The 16,469-nt window shown below is 46.4% G+C and overlaps 1 protein-coding gene across 3 annotated transcripts in view; it reads left to right on the top strand.

Moving 5' to 3' along the window:
• Positions 1-11,187: 11,187 nt before the first annotated feature.
• MSN (moesin) overlaps positions 11,188-16,469 on the top strand; it is a 74,581-nt gene continuing 69,299 nt past the window's right edge. Inside the window, exons 1-2 of one of the 3 annotated variants that reach the window (XM_009197730.4) lie at positions 11,228-11,444; positions 11,936-11,971. Coding sequence is in view for 2 of the 3 variants with exons in the window: in XM_003917810.3 (XP_003917859.1) it covers positions 11,433-11,444 (12 nt within the window). In the remaining variant the exon portion in view is untranslated. Of the gene's footprint in view, positions 11,445-11,935; positions 11,972-16,469 lie in introns of all 3 variants that reach the window. The other 2 variants (XM_003917810.3, XM_031660721.1) reach the window with 2 other exon arrangements.

Below are 16,469 nucleotides of genomic sequence, written 5' to 3'. Positions count from 1 at the left end.
CAAGAGGAGTAGAGACCCAGGAAACCCAGGAACAAGAACAAGCACATGGTGCTGCGTGCAGTGAGCAGCCAGCTAGAGGAGCATGACCTGTGCTGAGGAGCCATGGGAGGAAGAGAGGGGCTGGGAGATTATGTGTGCATTGGTGTGTGTGTGAGGGGTCACCTCCCAATTCTGAAGGTACACATGAGGCCATGTTCTGTGAAAGATCACCATGGTGACCATGTGGAGGAAAGCTGGCCTGGACAGGCAGCAGGAGCAGGGGAGACCAAGGAGGAGCCTGTTCCAACAGTTGAGGCCAGAGTCGGGGAGGGCTGACCTGGGGCACTGGCAGTGGAGATGGGATGGAGTGAAGCTGTGAAGGATACACAGACAGACAGAGAGCAGGGCTTGGTGACTGATGGCAGGGGTCAGGCAGAGTTAAAGATGATGACACTGTGCACACAAAAGACGGCGCCAACAGCAAAACCACCAACAGATACAGAGCTGCTGGGAAGGGGAGCTTGAGGGGAGAAGAGTGTGAGCACCCCTCACAGAGCCTCTCATAGAACCTGACACTTAATGGGCACTCGGTCACAGATGGCTGTAGATGGTTTGCAGGCGGGCCATGAGCTCAGCAGGCTGTTTTCTCTCTGGGCACATGCAGACTGGTCACATATGCAGAGTGACTGGTCAGTGGGGGCAGGGCTGGGGGGCTGATGACTTGACTGGGAGATCCTGTCTATGGAGCCAATTTCATATTCCAAGGGGACAGTAGTTCAAATTAAATTTATATTGGCTGGCTGGGGAAAGTGCTTGAAAAGCTTCCAGCCCTATCAGATGAAAAGCCAGAGAGAAACTTTGTCCTCTCATGGTGGTCCATTAGTGTGATTAATAATAAATATTCCCAGACACTTGATACTGGCAAAATGCCTCATCAGACTGCTTATGATTATCCACCTGCTATTTTGAGCCATTAGTCTGACCACTAAGGTGTAGGGGTGATGTGAATCTTAAAATACACCCCCTTCCTCGAGTATGTCTGGTCATAGCTCAGGACTGAGAAGGTCACAGATTCAGGCTGATGGAATGAAGGTGGACTTTGGGCTGACACTACCTGGGCCCAGATCCCTGTGCCACTATCCAGAAATCAACAAACATGTGACTTTTGGATAAGTCACATCACTCCTCAGATCCTCAATATCCTCATTTCTACCAATGTAACTGTCATTTCTCGTGAGGGTTACATTGGGGTTAGATATTGAAATGGCCTCCCTAATGCTCAGCACATAGTAAGTGCCTTGTTTAATATTATCTTTTCTCCTTTTACCCAAATAAGCTTTTTTTCTTAAGAAGTAGCTACAGGACTGAGGATGGTTAAAAGCATGATTTTCCTACTACTGCAGTTTATACTCTCAGCCACATTATGCTGTTGAGAGGGTCTTTTTCCTTAGGGGAGACAACAGTATCTAAATAATAAGCTAAAGAATACTTTAGTTTATTCTCTTTTTTGTGTAAGGGGCACAAAGAGTCAAGTGTTTGCACTACTGACCCAGGGGAAGAAAAGAGAGAGAGAGAGTGTGTGGGGCCCCAAGCTGATATTTTTTCTCATCTGTCTCTGACACATTTCTCTTCTATGAATGAAGCTAGAACAGCAATCTCAGGGGCTTAGTTAATTCTTCCTGCAGGAAAAACCCAAGAGCAAATGTGCTGAGTGAAGCAGAAGGACTTTCCAACAATGATGAAAATGAAAAACAGCCCTCAGAAAGTTTTGAGTGATGGGGAACTTTCAATTGCTACCATTCAGTGAATTGTTCGGGTGGAGGGATTCTTTTTGCAATGTATCCCTAGGATTCAAGACTGTTCCCCAACCAGTCTGTCTCTGATATTGCCTCTTCTGCACTGCACTGAATACCCTGAAGGAGGAATGCCACTTGAAATGCAGAAGCTTCTTGATTGCAGTGAACTTAGATCTAGGATGGGAACAATATATGCGCAGATAATTAAAAGTCCAATTTCATTTCTCTGTTGAGCTTGGACATAGGCTTTCTTTTCCTTTTTCTTTCTTTCTTTCTTTTTTTTTTTTAGCAGAGACAGAGTCACAAACTTTGTCCCCAGGCCCAAGTGCGGTGGGCGATCTGGGCTCACTGCCATCCGCCTCCGGGTTCCGCCATTCTCCTGCCTCAGCCTTCTGAGTAGCTTCGACCTGAAGCCGCCACCACACTGACTAATTTTTTTGTATTTTTAGTGAGAGGCGGGGTTTCACTGTGTTAGCCAGGATGTCTCGATCTCCTGACCTCATGATCTGCCCACCTTGGCCTCCCAAAGTGCTGGGATTACAGGCGTGAGCCACCGCACCTGGCTGAGCTTGGACATAGACTTTCATATAAATCCAGCTTGATTTTTTCTTTTTTCTTTCTTTCTTTCTTTTCTTTTTTTTTTTTTAGATGAAGTCTTGCTCTGTCGCTTGAGCAGATTAAAGTAACAACCTCGGCTCACTGCAACCTACACCTCCCGGGCTCAAGCGATTCTCCTGCCTCAGCCTCCCGAGTAGCCGGGATTACAGGCATGTGCCACACGTTACTTCTTCTAATTTTGTATTTTTAGTAGAGACATGGTTTCACCATGTTGAGCAAATGATCTTGGACTTTGCAGGCCTCGGGTGATCCTGCCTCCAGCCTCCCAAAGTGCTGGGATTACAGGCGTGAGCCACCGTGGCTGGCCACCTTTTTTCTTTTTTTCTTTTTGAGATGGAGTCTCATTTTGTTGCCCAGGCTGGAGTACAGTGGCGTGATCTTGGCTTACTGCAACCTCTGCCTCCCGTGTTCAAGTGATCCTCCTACTTCAGCCTCCCAAGTAGCTGGGACCATAGGTACGCACCACCATGTCCGGCTAATTTTTTGTATTTTTAGTAGAGATAGGGTTCACCATTTTGGCCAGGCTGGTCTCAAACTACTGGCCTCAAGTGATCCACCAGCCTTGGCCTCCCAAAGTGTTGGGATTACAGGCATGTGCCATCGCACCCAGCATCACATAAATCAGCTTCATGCAGTTCTTGCTTGCTGTTCCCTTGACTTTGATGCCCAGACTGGCTGTAGCTCCAGAATCTTCCCAGGCCCCAAGGAATCCTGAGCCTTTCCAACTGGACCCCAACTCTGGCCCTAAAGCCCTGATCAAATATTCCTTTGCATCTCCTGCCCACTGACTCAGATGACCCTAGCTTCCTTGGACTCCAGCTCCAGAGTGTCCCTGTACCACTTCTGCTCATATTGGCCCTCATTAGCTGTACTGCTTGAAAAAGACTTGCCTGTCTCCCTTAGAACTTTCTGAATTTATGTTGTCTAAAAATGCAAATCTCTTCATACTCCTTACGTTCCTCTCACAGAGTAACCAACCTATGTGTAGATGTATGGCTCCTATTTCTATGTCTTCTCTCTAGAAACACTGACAACCCTCATCAGATCTAAACCTACTCATGGGTATTACTCTGGCCCCAGGATGATTGATCTAACTCTCAGTTCAAATAGGATCACAGTAGGGGGTAAGGTGGGGAGACTATCAGAAGTTTGGGCAATATAGGCGTGAAGTGGTTCACAAGGAGATAGGAAACAAAGCTGTTTCACTGCCATCTTGAAGAACAAGATAGTACCTCAGCTGCCTCTGCTCTGCTCTGGAGACAGGGGCATAACTGAGATGAGTACCTCCTAGCCAAAGTGTTTAATGTCTAGCCCCTAAACAATGTCTAGCTATTGACCATAATCACCACAACCAGCTTCTGTTTGGTGAAGTGGGGAGGAAGGCACTACTTCTCTAGTTCTAGCCCTCAAAATATATTGCTTTATTTATTTGACTCTCAGCCTGAACATTATTGGTGTATAGAAATGCTACTGATTTTTGTACATTGAGTTTGTATTCTACAACTTTGCTGAAGTTGTTTATCAAATCTAGGAGCCTTTGGGCAGAGATTATGTGGTTTTCTAGGTATAGAATCATATCATCTGCAAAGAGAGATAGTTTGACTTCTTCTTTTCCTATTTGGACACCTTTTATTTCTTTCACTTGCCTGATTGCTCTGGCCAGGACTTCCAGTATTATGTTGAATAGGAGTGGTGAGAACGGGCATCCTTGTCTTGTTCCAGTCCAGTTCTTTTTTTTTTTTTTCTTTTTTTTGAGACGGAGTCTCACTCTGTTGCCAGGCTGGAGTGCAGAGGTGTAGTCTCGGCTCACTGCAACCTCCTCCTCCTGGGTTCAAGCAATTCTCCTGCCTAAGCCTCCCAAGTAGCTGGGATTAGAGGCACGCGCCACCACGCCTGGCTAATTTTTGTATTTTTAGTAGAGATGGAGTTTCACCATATTGGCCAGGCTGGTCTTGAACTCCTGACCTTGTGATCTGCCTGCCTTGGCCTCCCAAAGGGTTGGGATTACAGGCGTGAGCCACTGTGCCCAGCCAAGTCTTATTCCAGTTCTTTAGGGGAAAGGCTTTCAGCTTTTCCCCATTCAGTATGACGTTGGCTGTGGGTTTGTGATAGATGTCTCTTTTATTTGTTTGTTTTGTTTTTTTTTTTGAGATGGAGTCTTCCTCTGTCACCCAGGCTGGAGTGCAGTGGCGTGATCTCAGCTCACTGCAACCTCCGCCTCCCGAGTTCAAGTGATTCTCCTGCCTTAGCCTTCCAAGTAGCTGGGATTACAGGTGTCTGCCATAATGCCTGGTTAATTTTTATATTTTTAGTAGAGACAAGGTTTCACCATGTTGACCAGGCTGGTGCCGAACTCTGACCTCAAGTGATCTGACCACCTCGGTCTCTCAGACTGTTGGGATTACAGGCGTGAGTCACCTATAGATGGCTCTTATTATTTTGTGGTATGTTCTTTTGATGCCTAGTTTGTTGAGGGTTTTTTTTGGTTTTTTTTTAGGCTGAGTCTCGCTCTGTCACCCAGGCTGGAGAGTGCAGCGGCGCAATCTCGACTCACTGCAAGCTCCACCTCCTGGGTTCATGCCATTCTCCTGCCTCAGCCTCCCGAGTAGCTGGGACTACAGGTGCCCGCCACCACACCTGGCAATTTTTTAAATTTTATTTTTAGTAGAGATAGGATTTCACTGTATTAGCCAGGATGGTCTTGATCCCTGACCTCGTGATCCACCCACCTTGGCCTCCCAAAGTGCTGGGATTACAGGCATGACCCACCATGCCCAGCTGAGGGTTTTTATCATAAAGGGATGTTCAATTGTATTGGAACCTTTTTCTGTACTATTGAAATGATATGATTTTTGTTTTTAATTGTGTGTATGTGGCAAATCACATTTATTGATTTGTATACGTTGAACCAGGTTTGCACTCCAGGAATGAAGCCTATTGATCATGGCATATTAACTTTTTGACGTGCTGCTGGATTCATTTGCTAGTATTTTGTTAAGGACTTTTGCATCTATGCTCATTAGGGATATTGGCCTGAAGTTTTCTTTTTTCATTTCGTCTCTGCCAGATTTTGGTATTAGGCTGATGCTGACTTCACAGAATGAGTTAGTGAGGAGCCCCACCTCCTCAATTTATTTTTAGAATAGTTTCAGTAGGACTGGTACCAGTTCTTCTCAAGAACACATCCCCATTTACAATAGCCACAAAGAGACTTGGCGCTGTGGCTCACACCTGTAATCCCAGCACTTTGGAAGGTTGAGGTGGGCAGATCACCTTAGGTCAGGAGTTTGAGGCCAGCCTGGCCAACATGGTGACGCCCTGTCTCTAGTAAAAATACAAAAATTAGCCAGGCAAGGTGATATATGCCTGTAGTCCCCACTACTTGGAGGCCAAGGCAGGAGAATTGCTTGAACTCAGGAAGCGGAGGTTGCAATGAGCCGAGATTGTGCCATTGCACTATAGCCTGTGTGACAGAGCAATACTCCGTCTCAAAACCAAACAAAACAACAGCCACAAAGAAAATGAAATATCTAGGAGTATAGTAGCTAACCAAGGAGGTGAAAGATCTCTCCAAGGAGAAGTAAAAATCACTGCTCAAAGAAATCAGAGATGACACAAATAAATGAAAAAATATCCCGTGCTCATGGATCGGAAGAAGCAATATCGTTAAAATGGCCATACTGCCCAAAGCAATTTACAGATTCAACATTATTCCCATCAAACTACCAATGTCATTCTTTACAGAATTAGAAAAAACCGTTCTAAAATTCACAGGGAACCAAAAAAGAGCCCAAATAGCCAAAACAATCTTAAGCAAAAAGAACAAAGCTGGAGGCATCACACTACCCAACTTCAAACTATACTATAAGGCCATCATAACCAAAACAGCATGGTACTGGTATAAAAACAGACACATAGACCAATGAAACAGAATATACAGAAAACTCAGAAATCAGGCCTCACACTTATAACCATCTGATCTTCAATGAGGTCGACAAAAACAAACAACAGGAAAGAACTCCCTATGTAATAAAAGGTGCTGAGATACTTGGCTAGTTATATGTGGAAGCATGAAACTAGACCCTTACCTTTCACCGTATACAGAAATTAACTCAATATGGATTAAATATTTAAATTTAAGATCTCAAACTATAAAAATCACAGAAGAAAACCTAGGAAACACCCTTCTTGACATAGGCCTTGGTGAAGAATTTTTGTCTAAGTCTCAAAAAGAATTACAACAAAAGCAAAAATTGGCAAGTGAGACCTAATTAAACTAAAGAGCTTCTGCACAGCAAAAAGAAACTATCAACAGAGTAAACAGACAACCTACAGAATGAGGAAGACATTTCTAAACTATTCAACTGACAAAGGTTTAACATCTAGAATCTATACGGCACTTAAATCAATAATCTAAAAATAAATAACCCCATTAAAAAATGAGCAAAAGGCTGGGTGTGGTGACTCATGCCTGTAATCCCAGCACTTTGGGAGGCTGAGGTGGGTGGATCACCTGAGGCCAGGAGTTTGAGACCAGCCTGGGCAACATGGGGAAACCCTGTCTCTACTAAAAATACAAAAATTAGCCAGGTGTGGTGACACGCACCTATAATTCCAGCTACTCGGGAGGCTGAGGCAGGAGAATCACTTGAACCCAGGAGGTGGAGGTTGCAGTGAGCTGAGATTATGCCATTGCACTCCAGCCTGGGCAACAAGAGTGAAACTTTGTCTCAAAAAACAAAACAAAACAAAACAAAACAAAAAAAACTAATGAGCAAAGGACATGAACAGACACTTCTCAGAAAAAGACATACAAGTGGCCAACAAATATATGAAAAAAAAAAAAAACAAAAAACGCCTGTCATCACACATCATCAGAGAAATGCAAATCTAACCCACAATGAAATACCACCTCACATCAGTCAGAATGACTAATATTAAAAAGTCAAAAAAAAAAACAACAAATGCTGGCAAGGCTGTGGAGAAAAGGGAACGCTTATACACTATTGGTAGAAATGTGAATTACTTCAGCCACAGTGGAAAGCAGTTTGAAGATTTGTTAAAGAACTTAAAACACAGCTACATTTGTTCTAGCATTCTTATTGCTAGGTATATACCCAAAGGAAAATAGATCATTACACCAAAAAGACACATGGACTTGCACGTTCATCGTGGCATTATTCACAATAACGAAGACATGGAATCAATGTAGGTGCCCATGATCAGTGGTCAATTGGATAAAGAAAATGGTTGACTGGATAAAGAAATGGTTGACTGGACAAAGAAAATATGGTACATATACACCATGGAATACTGTGCAGCCATAGAAAAGAATAAAATTGTCCTTAGTAGCAACATGGATGGAACAGGAGGCCATAATCCTAAGTGAGTTAGTGCAGGAACAGAAAGCCAAATACCGCATGTTCTCACTTATAAGTGGGAGCTTAACATTGAGCACCTACAGACATAAACATGGGCACAACAGACATTGAAAACTACTAGAGGTGGGAAGGAGGAGGACATGGGTTGAAAAGCTTCCTAATGAGTACTATGCTCACTGCCTGAGTGCAATATATCCATGTAACAAACATGCACATGTACCCCTTGTATCTAAAATAAAACATGAGGAAATAATATTTAAAAAATTTCTTGCTTGTACTATCGCCAGAGCTTCTTAACTGAGCTCTTTGTCTTCTGTACATTAGCTGTCTGGCCTTGAGTAAGTCCTTTCCTCTTTCTGATCCCCAGTTCTCCTGACCTGGAGTGAGACTGGACTAACTAGTCTCTGATAGTTTATGCTCTCCCTCTATTTCCCATCCTCTTCTCTCCAGAGGTCCAACCTCATCTTTCTCCCTCAGCCCCTCTTTCCTCCTATTTCTTAGCTCCCCCAGCCTCTGACACCCCCTGCCCCTGCTTGGACTTCTATGCCCCCTTTCTTTTTTTTTTTTTTTTTTTTAAGACGGAGTCTCACTCTGTCACTCTGGCTGGAGTATAGTGGCGTGATCTTTGCTCACTGCAGCCTCTGCCTCCTGGGTTCAAGCAATTCTCCTGCCTCAGCCTCCCGAGTAGCTGGGATTATAAGCACATGCCACCACACCCAGCTAATTTTTGTATTTTTAGTAGAGATGGAGTTTTGCTATGTTGGCCAGGCTGGTCTTGAACTCTTGACCTCAAGTGATCTGCCTGCCTCAGCCTCCAAAAGTGCTGGAATTACAGGTGTGATCCACCACACCTGGTCCCTGTTTCCCTTTTAGTAGTGTGTTCAGCTGCTTGACACTCTCTACCCAACTCTCCCCTGTGCATGTGTGTTGTCGGGAGTGGTTGGCATGGGAGGTGGGGAATGACACAGAGGGAGTTTCCACTTTCCAGAAAGTTGGAGCTCCAAGTAAATTCTTTGTCTTTAGGCATTTAGCTTCATGCCAGGCCCCTGTGGGTTCTAGGTGAACATGAGTGAAGAAATCAGTTGAGTTCCTTGAACTTCTGGTGAAAAAGGGCCTATGGCAGTATTAAGGAGTGTGATGAGCTGCCATTGCTACTCCTGCTGCTGAGGCTTTCTGGTGAGTGCTGCTCTTCCTTGGGGACGACTGCTCATGAAGACTGTTTGGACTTTCCGATGAGTGCTGCTCTTTGAACAAATGCTTAGCTCAAGGAAATGATCTTGGCAGGGAACTTTGTTTATCCTAGCACACATCAATCAATCTTGTCAGCAGTGAGAGAAACCGAGGCACATTGAATCGTGGACACTGTTGGGCTGGGAAGGCAGAGGAGGATGGAATAAGACTACTGGTTCCTGAATGCAAATGCAAGACCAGCCCATATGCAATCCTCTTAGGCTCATCTATTGTCCTAGGGAGTATATTTCCTTTCTCATCCCTTTATAATGTCAGAGTGGGAAAAGACCTTGGAAGTCCAGGAGTCCAGTCCTTTCTTGCTACAGAAATGGAAACACAAGCCCAGAGAGGGGAAGGGAATTACCCAAGGCCACATAGTGGTCACAGGATGAGTTAATGGCAGAGCTATGAGTAGAAGCCAGGTGTCCTGACCTCTCAAATATCCTTTCCATTGTCTCAAACTGGCTTACCATCTGTGGTGCCTTACCTCACAAGGGATACTCAGACCATGCCTTCACACGGTTGCCAGCGGAGAGGAGGAATAAAGGACTATTGCCAGCCACTTTCAAACTAAAACTCAGACTTATTTTATTTTACTTTTTTTGGAGATTGAGTCTCGAGCTATTGCCCAAGCTGGAGTACAGTGGCCCAGTCTTGGCTCACTGCAGCCTCGGCCTCCCGGAAGTGATTCTCCTGCCTCATCCTCCCAAGTGCCTGGAACTACAGGCGCATGCCATCAAGCCCGGCTAATTTTTTTGTTTTGTTTTGTATTTTTAGTAGAGATGGGGTTTTGCCATGTTGAGCAGGCTGGTCTCGAACTCTTGACCTCAAGTGATCTGCAGACCTCGGCCTTCCAAAGTGGTGGGATTACAAGTGTAAGCCACTGCGTATGGTCTCACTTATTTATTATTATTATTATTTTTGAGACAGAGTCTCTCTGTGTCACCCTGGCTGGAGTGCACTGGCACAGTCTTGGCTCACTGTAACCTCTGCCTCCTGGGTTCAAGCGATTCTCCCGCCTCAGCCTCCTGAATAGCTCGGATTACAGGCCCATGCCCGTCTAATTTTTGTAATTTTAGTAGAGACGGGGTTTCACCATGTTGGCCAGGCTGGTCTTGAACTCCTGACCTCAGGTGATCCGCCTGCCTCAGCCTCCCAAAGTGCTGGGATTACAGGAGTGAGCCACCGTGCCTGGCCCTCACTTATTTTTTATATAGATATGGGAAGGGGTCTTGATATGTTCCCCCAGGCTGGTCTCAAATTCCTAGGCTCAAGCAATCCTCCTGCATCAGCCTCTCAAAGTGTTAAGATTACAGTCATGAGCCACCACACTCAGCCTAAAACTCAGACTTGACCAGACGACTTCAACAGTCTAGAACACTGCCATCCTGGGATTCTGTGACCTTGACAAGAAGCAGAAAGGGAGCTCGCAGACAAACCCCAAGGGTGTGGACTAGGGAGGTCACATCCAACCTGAGGGAATTATAGCCAGCCTCATCAGGACATCAGAAAGTGAATGTACTGGGGGAGGGGCTAAAGGATCAGGGCACTGATTTGAGGAAGGTGAAGACTGGCATTTAGAGGAAGGAAAGATAAATGAGGACTGAGCAAGGATGGGTAGGAAATATAATGGGGAGAGTCCTACAGAAGAGAATGGATGAAGTATTGGAAGAGGTGAGGCATTTAGTCAAAAGAAGAGAAGTTTCCTGTGGACCTGAGATCTTCAGGCCTTTGAGGAGCTGTTAGGGACAACAGGGGATTTGTGTGGCCTCAGGGAGCAGAACTGAGATCCATGGATGGAAGCCATAGAGAAAAGGAGTTCAGACACGGCAAGAACTTTCTAAGAGCCAGAGTTGTCTAGAGAAGGAAAAGATAGCTGTGATAGGTAGTGAGCTCCCCATCAGTGGAAAGTTGCAGTCAGGGGCTGAGTAAGCATCTGTCAGGGCCCAGGGTCTGGGGCCTGAGTGGGGGTGGGGCTGGAAGGCCAGGACGTGCAAGGCTGGGGGCTGTGATGGGGGTGGGAGAGGAGCGGGGTGGGTCTAGGTCGGGAGTGGTAGCTACCTTAGGTCCGCCTGGGCCCAGCCGGGGCCTCCCACGTGGGCGCTGTGGTCTGGCTGCGCCCGGCCGGGCCAGGCGGGGCTGGGCGGGGCAAGGCCAGCGGTCGGCTGGGAGGCGGGCGCGAGGGCGGGGAGCGGCGCGGAAGCCGGGCCACATAAAGGAGCGGGCGGCGCGACAGGGGCGTCTCTTTCCTGGGTGGGGTTTGTGAAGTCGTGGCCCGTTAGCAGGAAGCCTAACAGTCGCCCCGACGCTAGTGAGGGACCCAATCTGAGTCCCCGGCCAACCGAATCCGAGCCGTGTGTACTGCGTGCTCAGCACTGCCCGACAGTCCTAGCTAAACTTCGCCAACTCTGCTGCCTTTGCCGCCACCATGCCCAAAACGGTGAGTGCCGGGGGTGGGCGCTGTCGACCCCAGTGGCTCTGGCTGAGCCTCATAGCCCTTTGCTGATGGCTGAGGGCTTGGCCAGCCACCGGCCCGCCTGGGACGCCGCTCCCTCCGCCATAGCCAAGGGTAGGGAGGGGACCGGAGTAGGATCCTGGTCTGGTGCGCCCTCAGGGGTTGAGGGGGTGTCCAGGCTGGAAGTTTGGACAGGGCGAGGCCTGCCTCTTTCTCAGGTTCCAGTTCCCTGTGTCTGAGATGCAACAGTGAGGACGGCTTCGTTGGGGCCTGGGGTTTCCCCTTTTCTCTGACGGGCCATGGGCACAGAGGAGAGGATTCTGGTCCAGAAGACAACACTTTCCCCAACTCAGTAATTGACACATTTCTGGGGCAAGGCTGCCAATGTCCAAGAGGGGCCATGGGCACAGAGAAGCAGGGAGGAAGGAGGGAGCCGCTCGGGGCGGATCTGGCACCCCCACTCATCTTTCCCACAGCCTCACCGGGTGGCTCCAGCTGTTTTCCACTAGGAGGTGAGGAGAGAGATGTGAGGAAATCGTCATCGAGGATGCACCCGAGAGCACCAACACTTATTTAGGCACCAGTCTGAGGAGAGGCCTACCTCATCTCCTGGGAGAGAGGACCGGTTTCTCCCTCCCCTCCACCCCCAAATCCCTGCCCCTCCTGTTGCTTAATGCCTCTCTATCTCCTCCTATCCCCTCCGGACTGTTTCGTGTGGTGTGGGTTCTCTCGTGGGGCCACACCTTTCTAGAGTGGTGGTTGATTTGGGGATGCGTCTCCACCCCACTGGCTGTTATGAGAGGAACAGAAGCCTCCTGGGAGTGGGGATAGGGGGGCCGGATGCCCAGGAGGGAGAGGGGAGGAGGGGTGTGCCTGACTAATGAGCTCTGCTTGCTTTTGTGCAAGTCATGCCAAATGGCTGCTGAGGCCCTTCCCTTGCTCAGAAAGGCCTGGTGACCACCCTGGCTTGAGTCCCTTAGGCCAAACAGCTTGTTGGGCTGGCCTAGGCAATGCAGTGCTCCCAGATATGTCTCCCCAGGACTGCTTGAGACTTGTAGAGGTGAGATAGTGACTAGTAGCCTTGAAAAGGGCTGAAGGCCCCTGGGATGAGAGGAGGCAAGTTGAGGGACCAGCCTTTTGGGTTTGTGATGAGCTTTGGTTGCCACGTTACTGTATACCAGCCTCACTGCCAAGTCGTTCTTGCCTTTCCAGAACGTTGTCCTTCAGAAACACCAAGTTTTCAAAAAGTATGTGCTTCACTGTCTGTCTCCTTTAAATTGCTTGTGGTTTTAGGACATGCGACTTTTACACACTTTCTTCCCTAACCCCTGCCCCCAAAGAGAGAGTGAGTAATGGTTTTGGAGAGAGGGGAAAATACCCCATTGTCTGCCAAAACAGGATTATAAAGATCCTGTCAGGAGCGGCTCTTTGGGTCTCTTTCTGCGGTTGAGTCCTGACTCCTCTTAAGGTGCGGCTTTGCCTGAACAGTTGGGTGGATCCCTGGGAATAGACATTGCTCCATGGCCTTTCTTCTGTAGTGGCATATCTCATCCTCAATTCTGAGATAGCCCACTTTGAAACACAACTTCATGGGCCTGGAAGTTGCCTCAAACTTGCATTAATGTCTCATCTGAGTCAAAGTGGAAAAGAAGACAAGACAGTGTGTTTCTTGTTTTCCTGGGAACGGAGAGAGATTGAAGTATAAGCTGTTTGTAGTCAGTCCTGGAGTAATGAAGGTACCTAAATACTGAAGGCATTTTTATGCAGATTGACTGAAACCTGAATCAAATTGGAGGGAGAGGGCTGAGTTTTGATAGACTGGAAGCATTAGAGAATTTTCTATGCTTCGACTCAAGGAATGGTCAACTTTTAGGAAAAGCAACTATATTATGTCTGTTAAGACCGTAGAATCTTAACCTGAAAGGGACTTTGGAGACTATCTATTTAGTAAAACTCTCTTAAAAACAAAAACAAAAACATAAAACTAATGAGGATATTGAGATCTACAGGGAAAGACCTACCTAAGGGCACATGGTGACTGAGCCAAGATTGGGGTCCAGGCTTTCTGATGCTCATCTCATTGACCCTCTATTCTGACCCAATGATTGAGTTCTTGACATTTGAGTTCCCTTTCTTGCTCCAAACAAATTGCCCCTGTTCTCAGACCTTTATGGGCCTCAGATAAAAGGAAATGAGTAATTTGAGCAAAGTGGCCAAGGTTGGCATTTGTGTGGTCTCCTGGTAAGGTTCAGTAGTGTCACCACGTGCCTCCTGTTACCTTTCTTATTCCTCATACCAAGGCCGAGGTGTTCAGGGGCACACCCTAGTTCACTGAATACCAACCAGTAATGTTAATTAAAAGGGGAAAAAATTTCCCTTTTTCTGCTCCATTTTCATTTATGTGCTTTAGGCTATTTCTAGCATATGACAGATAGAGAAAGGTAGTGGAAAATCAAACTCCTTCATTCATATGCAGCATGTCTACAGCCTATCTAGGGTTGGTTTCACTTTTATAGCTAATTGTCCCTCCTAGTCAGCCCAACCACCCCTATATCTGTTAAAACATGCCGGCCGAGCGCAGTGGCTCAAGCCTTTAATCCCAGCACTTTGGGAGGGCAAGGCGGGTGGATCACGAGGTCAGGAGTTCGAGACCAGCCTGACCAACATGGTGAAACCCCGTCTCTACTAAAATTACAAAAATTAACCAGGTGTGGTGGTGTGCACCTGTAATCCCAGCTATTCGGGAGGCTGAGGCAGAAGAATCGCTTGAACCCGGGAGGCGGAGGTTGCAGTGGGCCGAGATCGCATCACTGCACTCCAGCCTGGGCGACACAGTGAGACTCCGTCTCAAAAACAAAAAAGCAAAAAAACAAAAAAAACATGCCTCACTATCCACCGCCACCCTTGCCTTCTTGCCATTCCTTGGACTCTGCTTCTGGTTGCCAGTTTCCTGAGTCTGCTTTATTAGCCAGAATGGAAAAGCTTATTAATTGCCATCTACATTTTTTGGTGATGATGACAGTTATATATATATTTTTGAAAAGGCCTTTCCCCCTCCCTACCTTCTTTAATTTTTTTCTTTTAAGATCACAAAGGACTTGAGGCTTTCTTGGATTTCCTAAAAAAAGAGTGTTTTGAATTTTTGAGATGTTCTTGAGTTTCTGGGATTTATTAAATGCTAGTATTGAAAAGGCTCTCTACAACTACAAAGTCCAATTCCTCTCATTGTATAGATGATGAAACTGAAACCATGTTAGGGGGAGACTAACCTAGAGTGATGCAGTATGCCAGTTGCAAAGCTAGGACTTGAATCCAGGTCTTAGTTAGAGGGTTAGTCTTGGTGAAACACCTCTTTGATCTGCTGGGGTTTTAGCCATAGATCAACAGATCAGGGGAAAGGCAATCAAGTGGTCATTTGATGGGACCATCAATGTGAGCAGACATAGAGCCTAGATCCTTGAAGTATTTGAAGGTGTGTGGGTCAGCATTCAGCTAAACTTTAACAGAGGCTATGTGAACTGTTTATTCTCCTGCCATTCCTAGCATTACTTGAGCCACTCGAGTGGCACTAAAGTGGTACTTGGTAAATAAGAGCCAGAATCTCAGTCTTTTAACCCTTGAACCAGCCCTGCCTGCAGACTTAAGTGTGGGGAAAAGGATCAGGAAGAGAGGTTGTATGAGAGAGGATCCTGCATCTCTCGACTTTGGTTCTTCAGTTCACTTGGCCCTTTGTGAAAGTGTAGATGATAGAGACAGAGCAGGAACCATCTTGGGAATTTCCTTTACACATTTCTTTTAACAGCCCTCTGGGTAGGGAGGGGGCTGGTGGGGCAGGAAGGCCTTTGTGGGACCCACACTAACTAATCTATACTCTCGTGTTAGGCTTGGAGAGGGAAAGGTTGCTCTGTGAGTCAGTGATAGAAGTAGTATTGACCACTAATCTTCTAACTTTCCATTCTCTAGCTGCCTGCAACAGTAGCTTGTTTTAGGGTGTTGTTCTTACTTTTCTCTTACCTCCTGCTCCCATGAAACTGCTTTACCGAATGATGGAGCTGGAAAGGACATTTGGAAGTCATCTAGTCTATTCCCCTGCCTCCAAATCTAATTCTCTCTGGATGAGATAATATGACAGCTACAATTATTCTGAACTCTGTTCTAGTGTTGCATGGCAACAGCCTGTCTTAGGTCCCTTTGTATCTTTCTGGGAGTTTCCCCCACTGGAATTTCTAAACTCAGGGTCCCCAGAGGGGAGAAGATCTGGCTACCAACACTACCAGAGTTAGGCGTTTCATAACCATAGCTGCTGGAAGTTTGGCATTGTTACAGATTGCAAACAGTCTGTCTCCAATCTTTCAAGGATAGAATTGAATTTATCATATGCCTCTTTCCTAACTCACAATCTTCTTTCCCTGCCACCTGCTCTATTACTTTGCTTGCAAAGGGGAAAAAACAGGTACAAATATGGTCTCCTTTGGGGTAGTCTGTTGGTTCAAGTGAAGGGGGTGGTATTTTCACGATTGACTGGCTTTGCTGTCCATCCCTCCTTCCATTTCATGCTTAGAGCTGAAAAACTTTTCAATTCCAGGTTCTAATTTGTGGTGTAGAAGTTGTCACTTTGGAGGGTTAGCTCAGGATTCCATGAATTTGGAAGGTGGGTGTTGGGAAATGGAAAGCAACACTGAACTGAGAAATTTTCTTCTCTTTCCATGTAAGAAGAACTTCTCTCCTGTCCTCAGTAAAGTGAGCCAAATGAAGTGGGACTTTAGGCAAGTCCTTTTTTAAGGCCCTCTGTCTCTCCAGCTTGTCATGAGGGAGCTGTACCAGTGATGGGTAAACTCTAGGAATCCCTCCAGTACTGATGCTTTTGAGAATCTTGATGGTATAGCATTAAGTCTCTTATTTGTATGTTCATTTCTTCAGACATTCTTTCGTCAACGTTTGGGCACCTATGTGCCAGGCAGTATTGGAAATACAAAATTGAACAGTGCTTATTAAAATGTTTCCTCTTGT

The sequence above is a fragment of the Papio anubis genome, chromosome X (genome assembly GCF_008728515.1).
Source record: "Papio anubis isolate 15944 chromosome X, Panubis1.0, whole genome shotgun sequence".
In the NCBI taxonomy this organism is placed as follows: Eukaryota; Metazoa; Chordata; class Mammalia; order Primates; family Cercopithecidae; genus Papio; species Papio anubis.
This window is presented reverse-complemented; position numbering and strand designations above follow the sequence as displayed.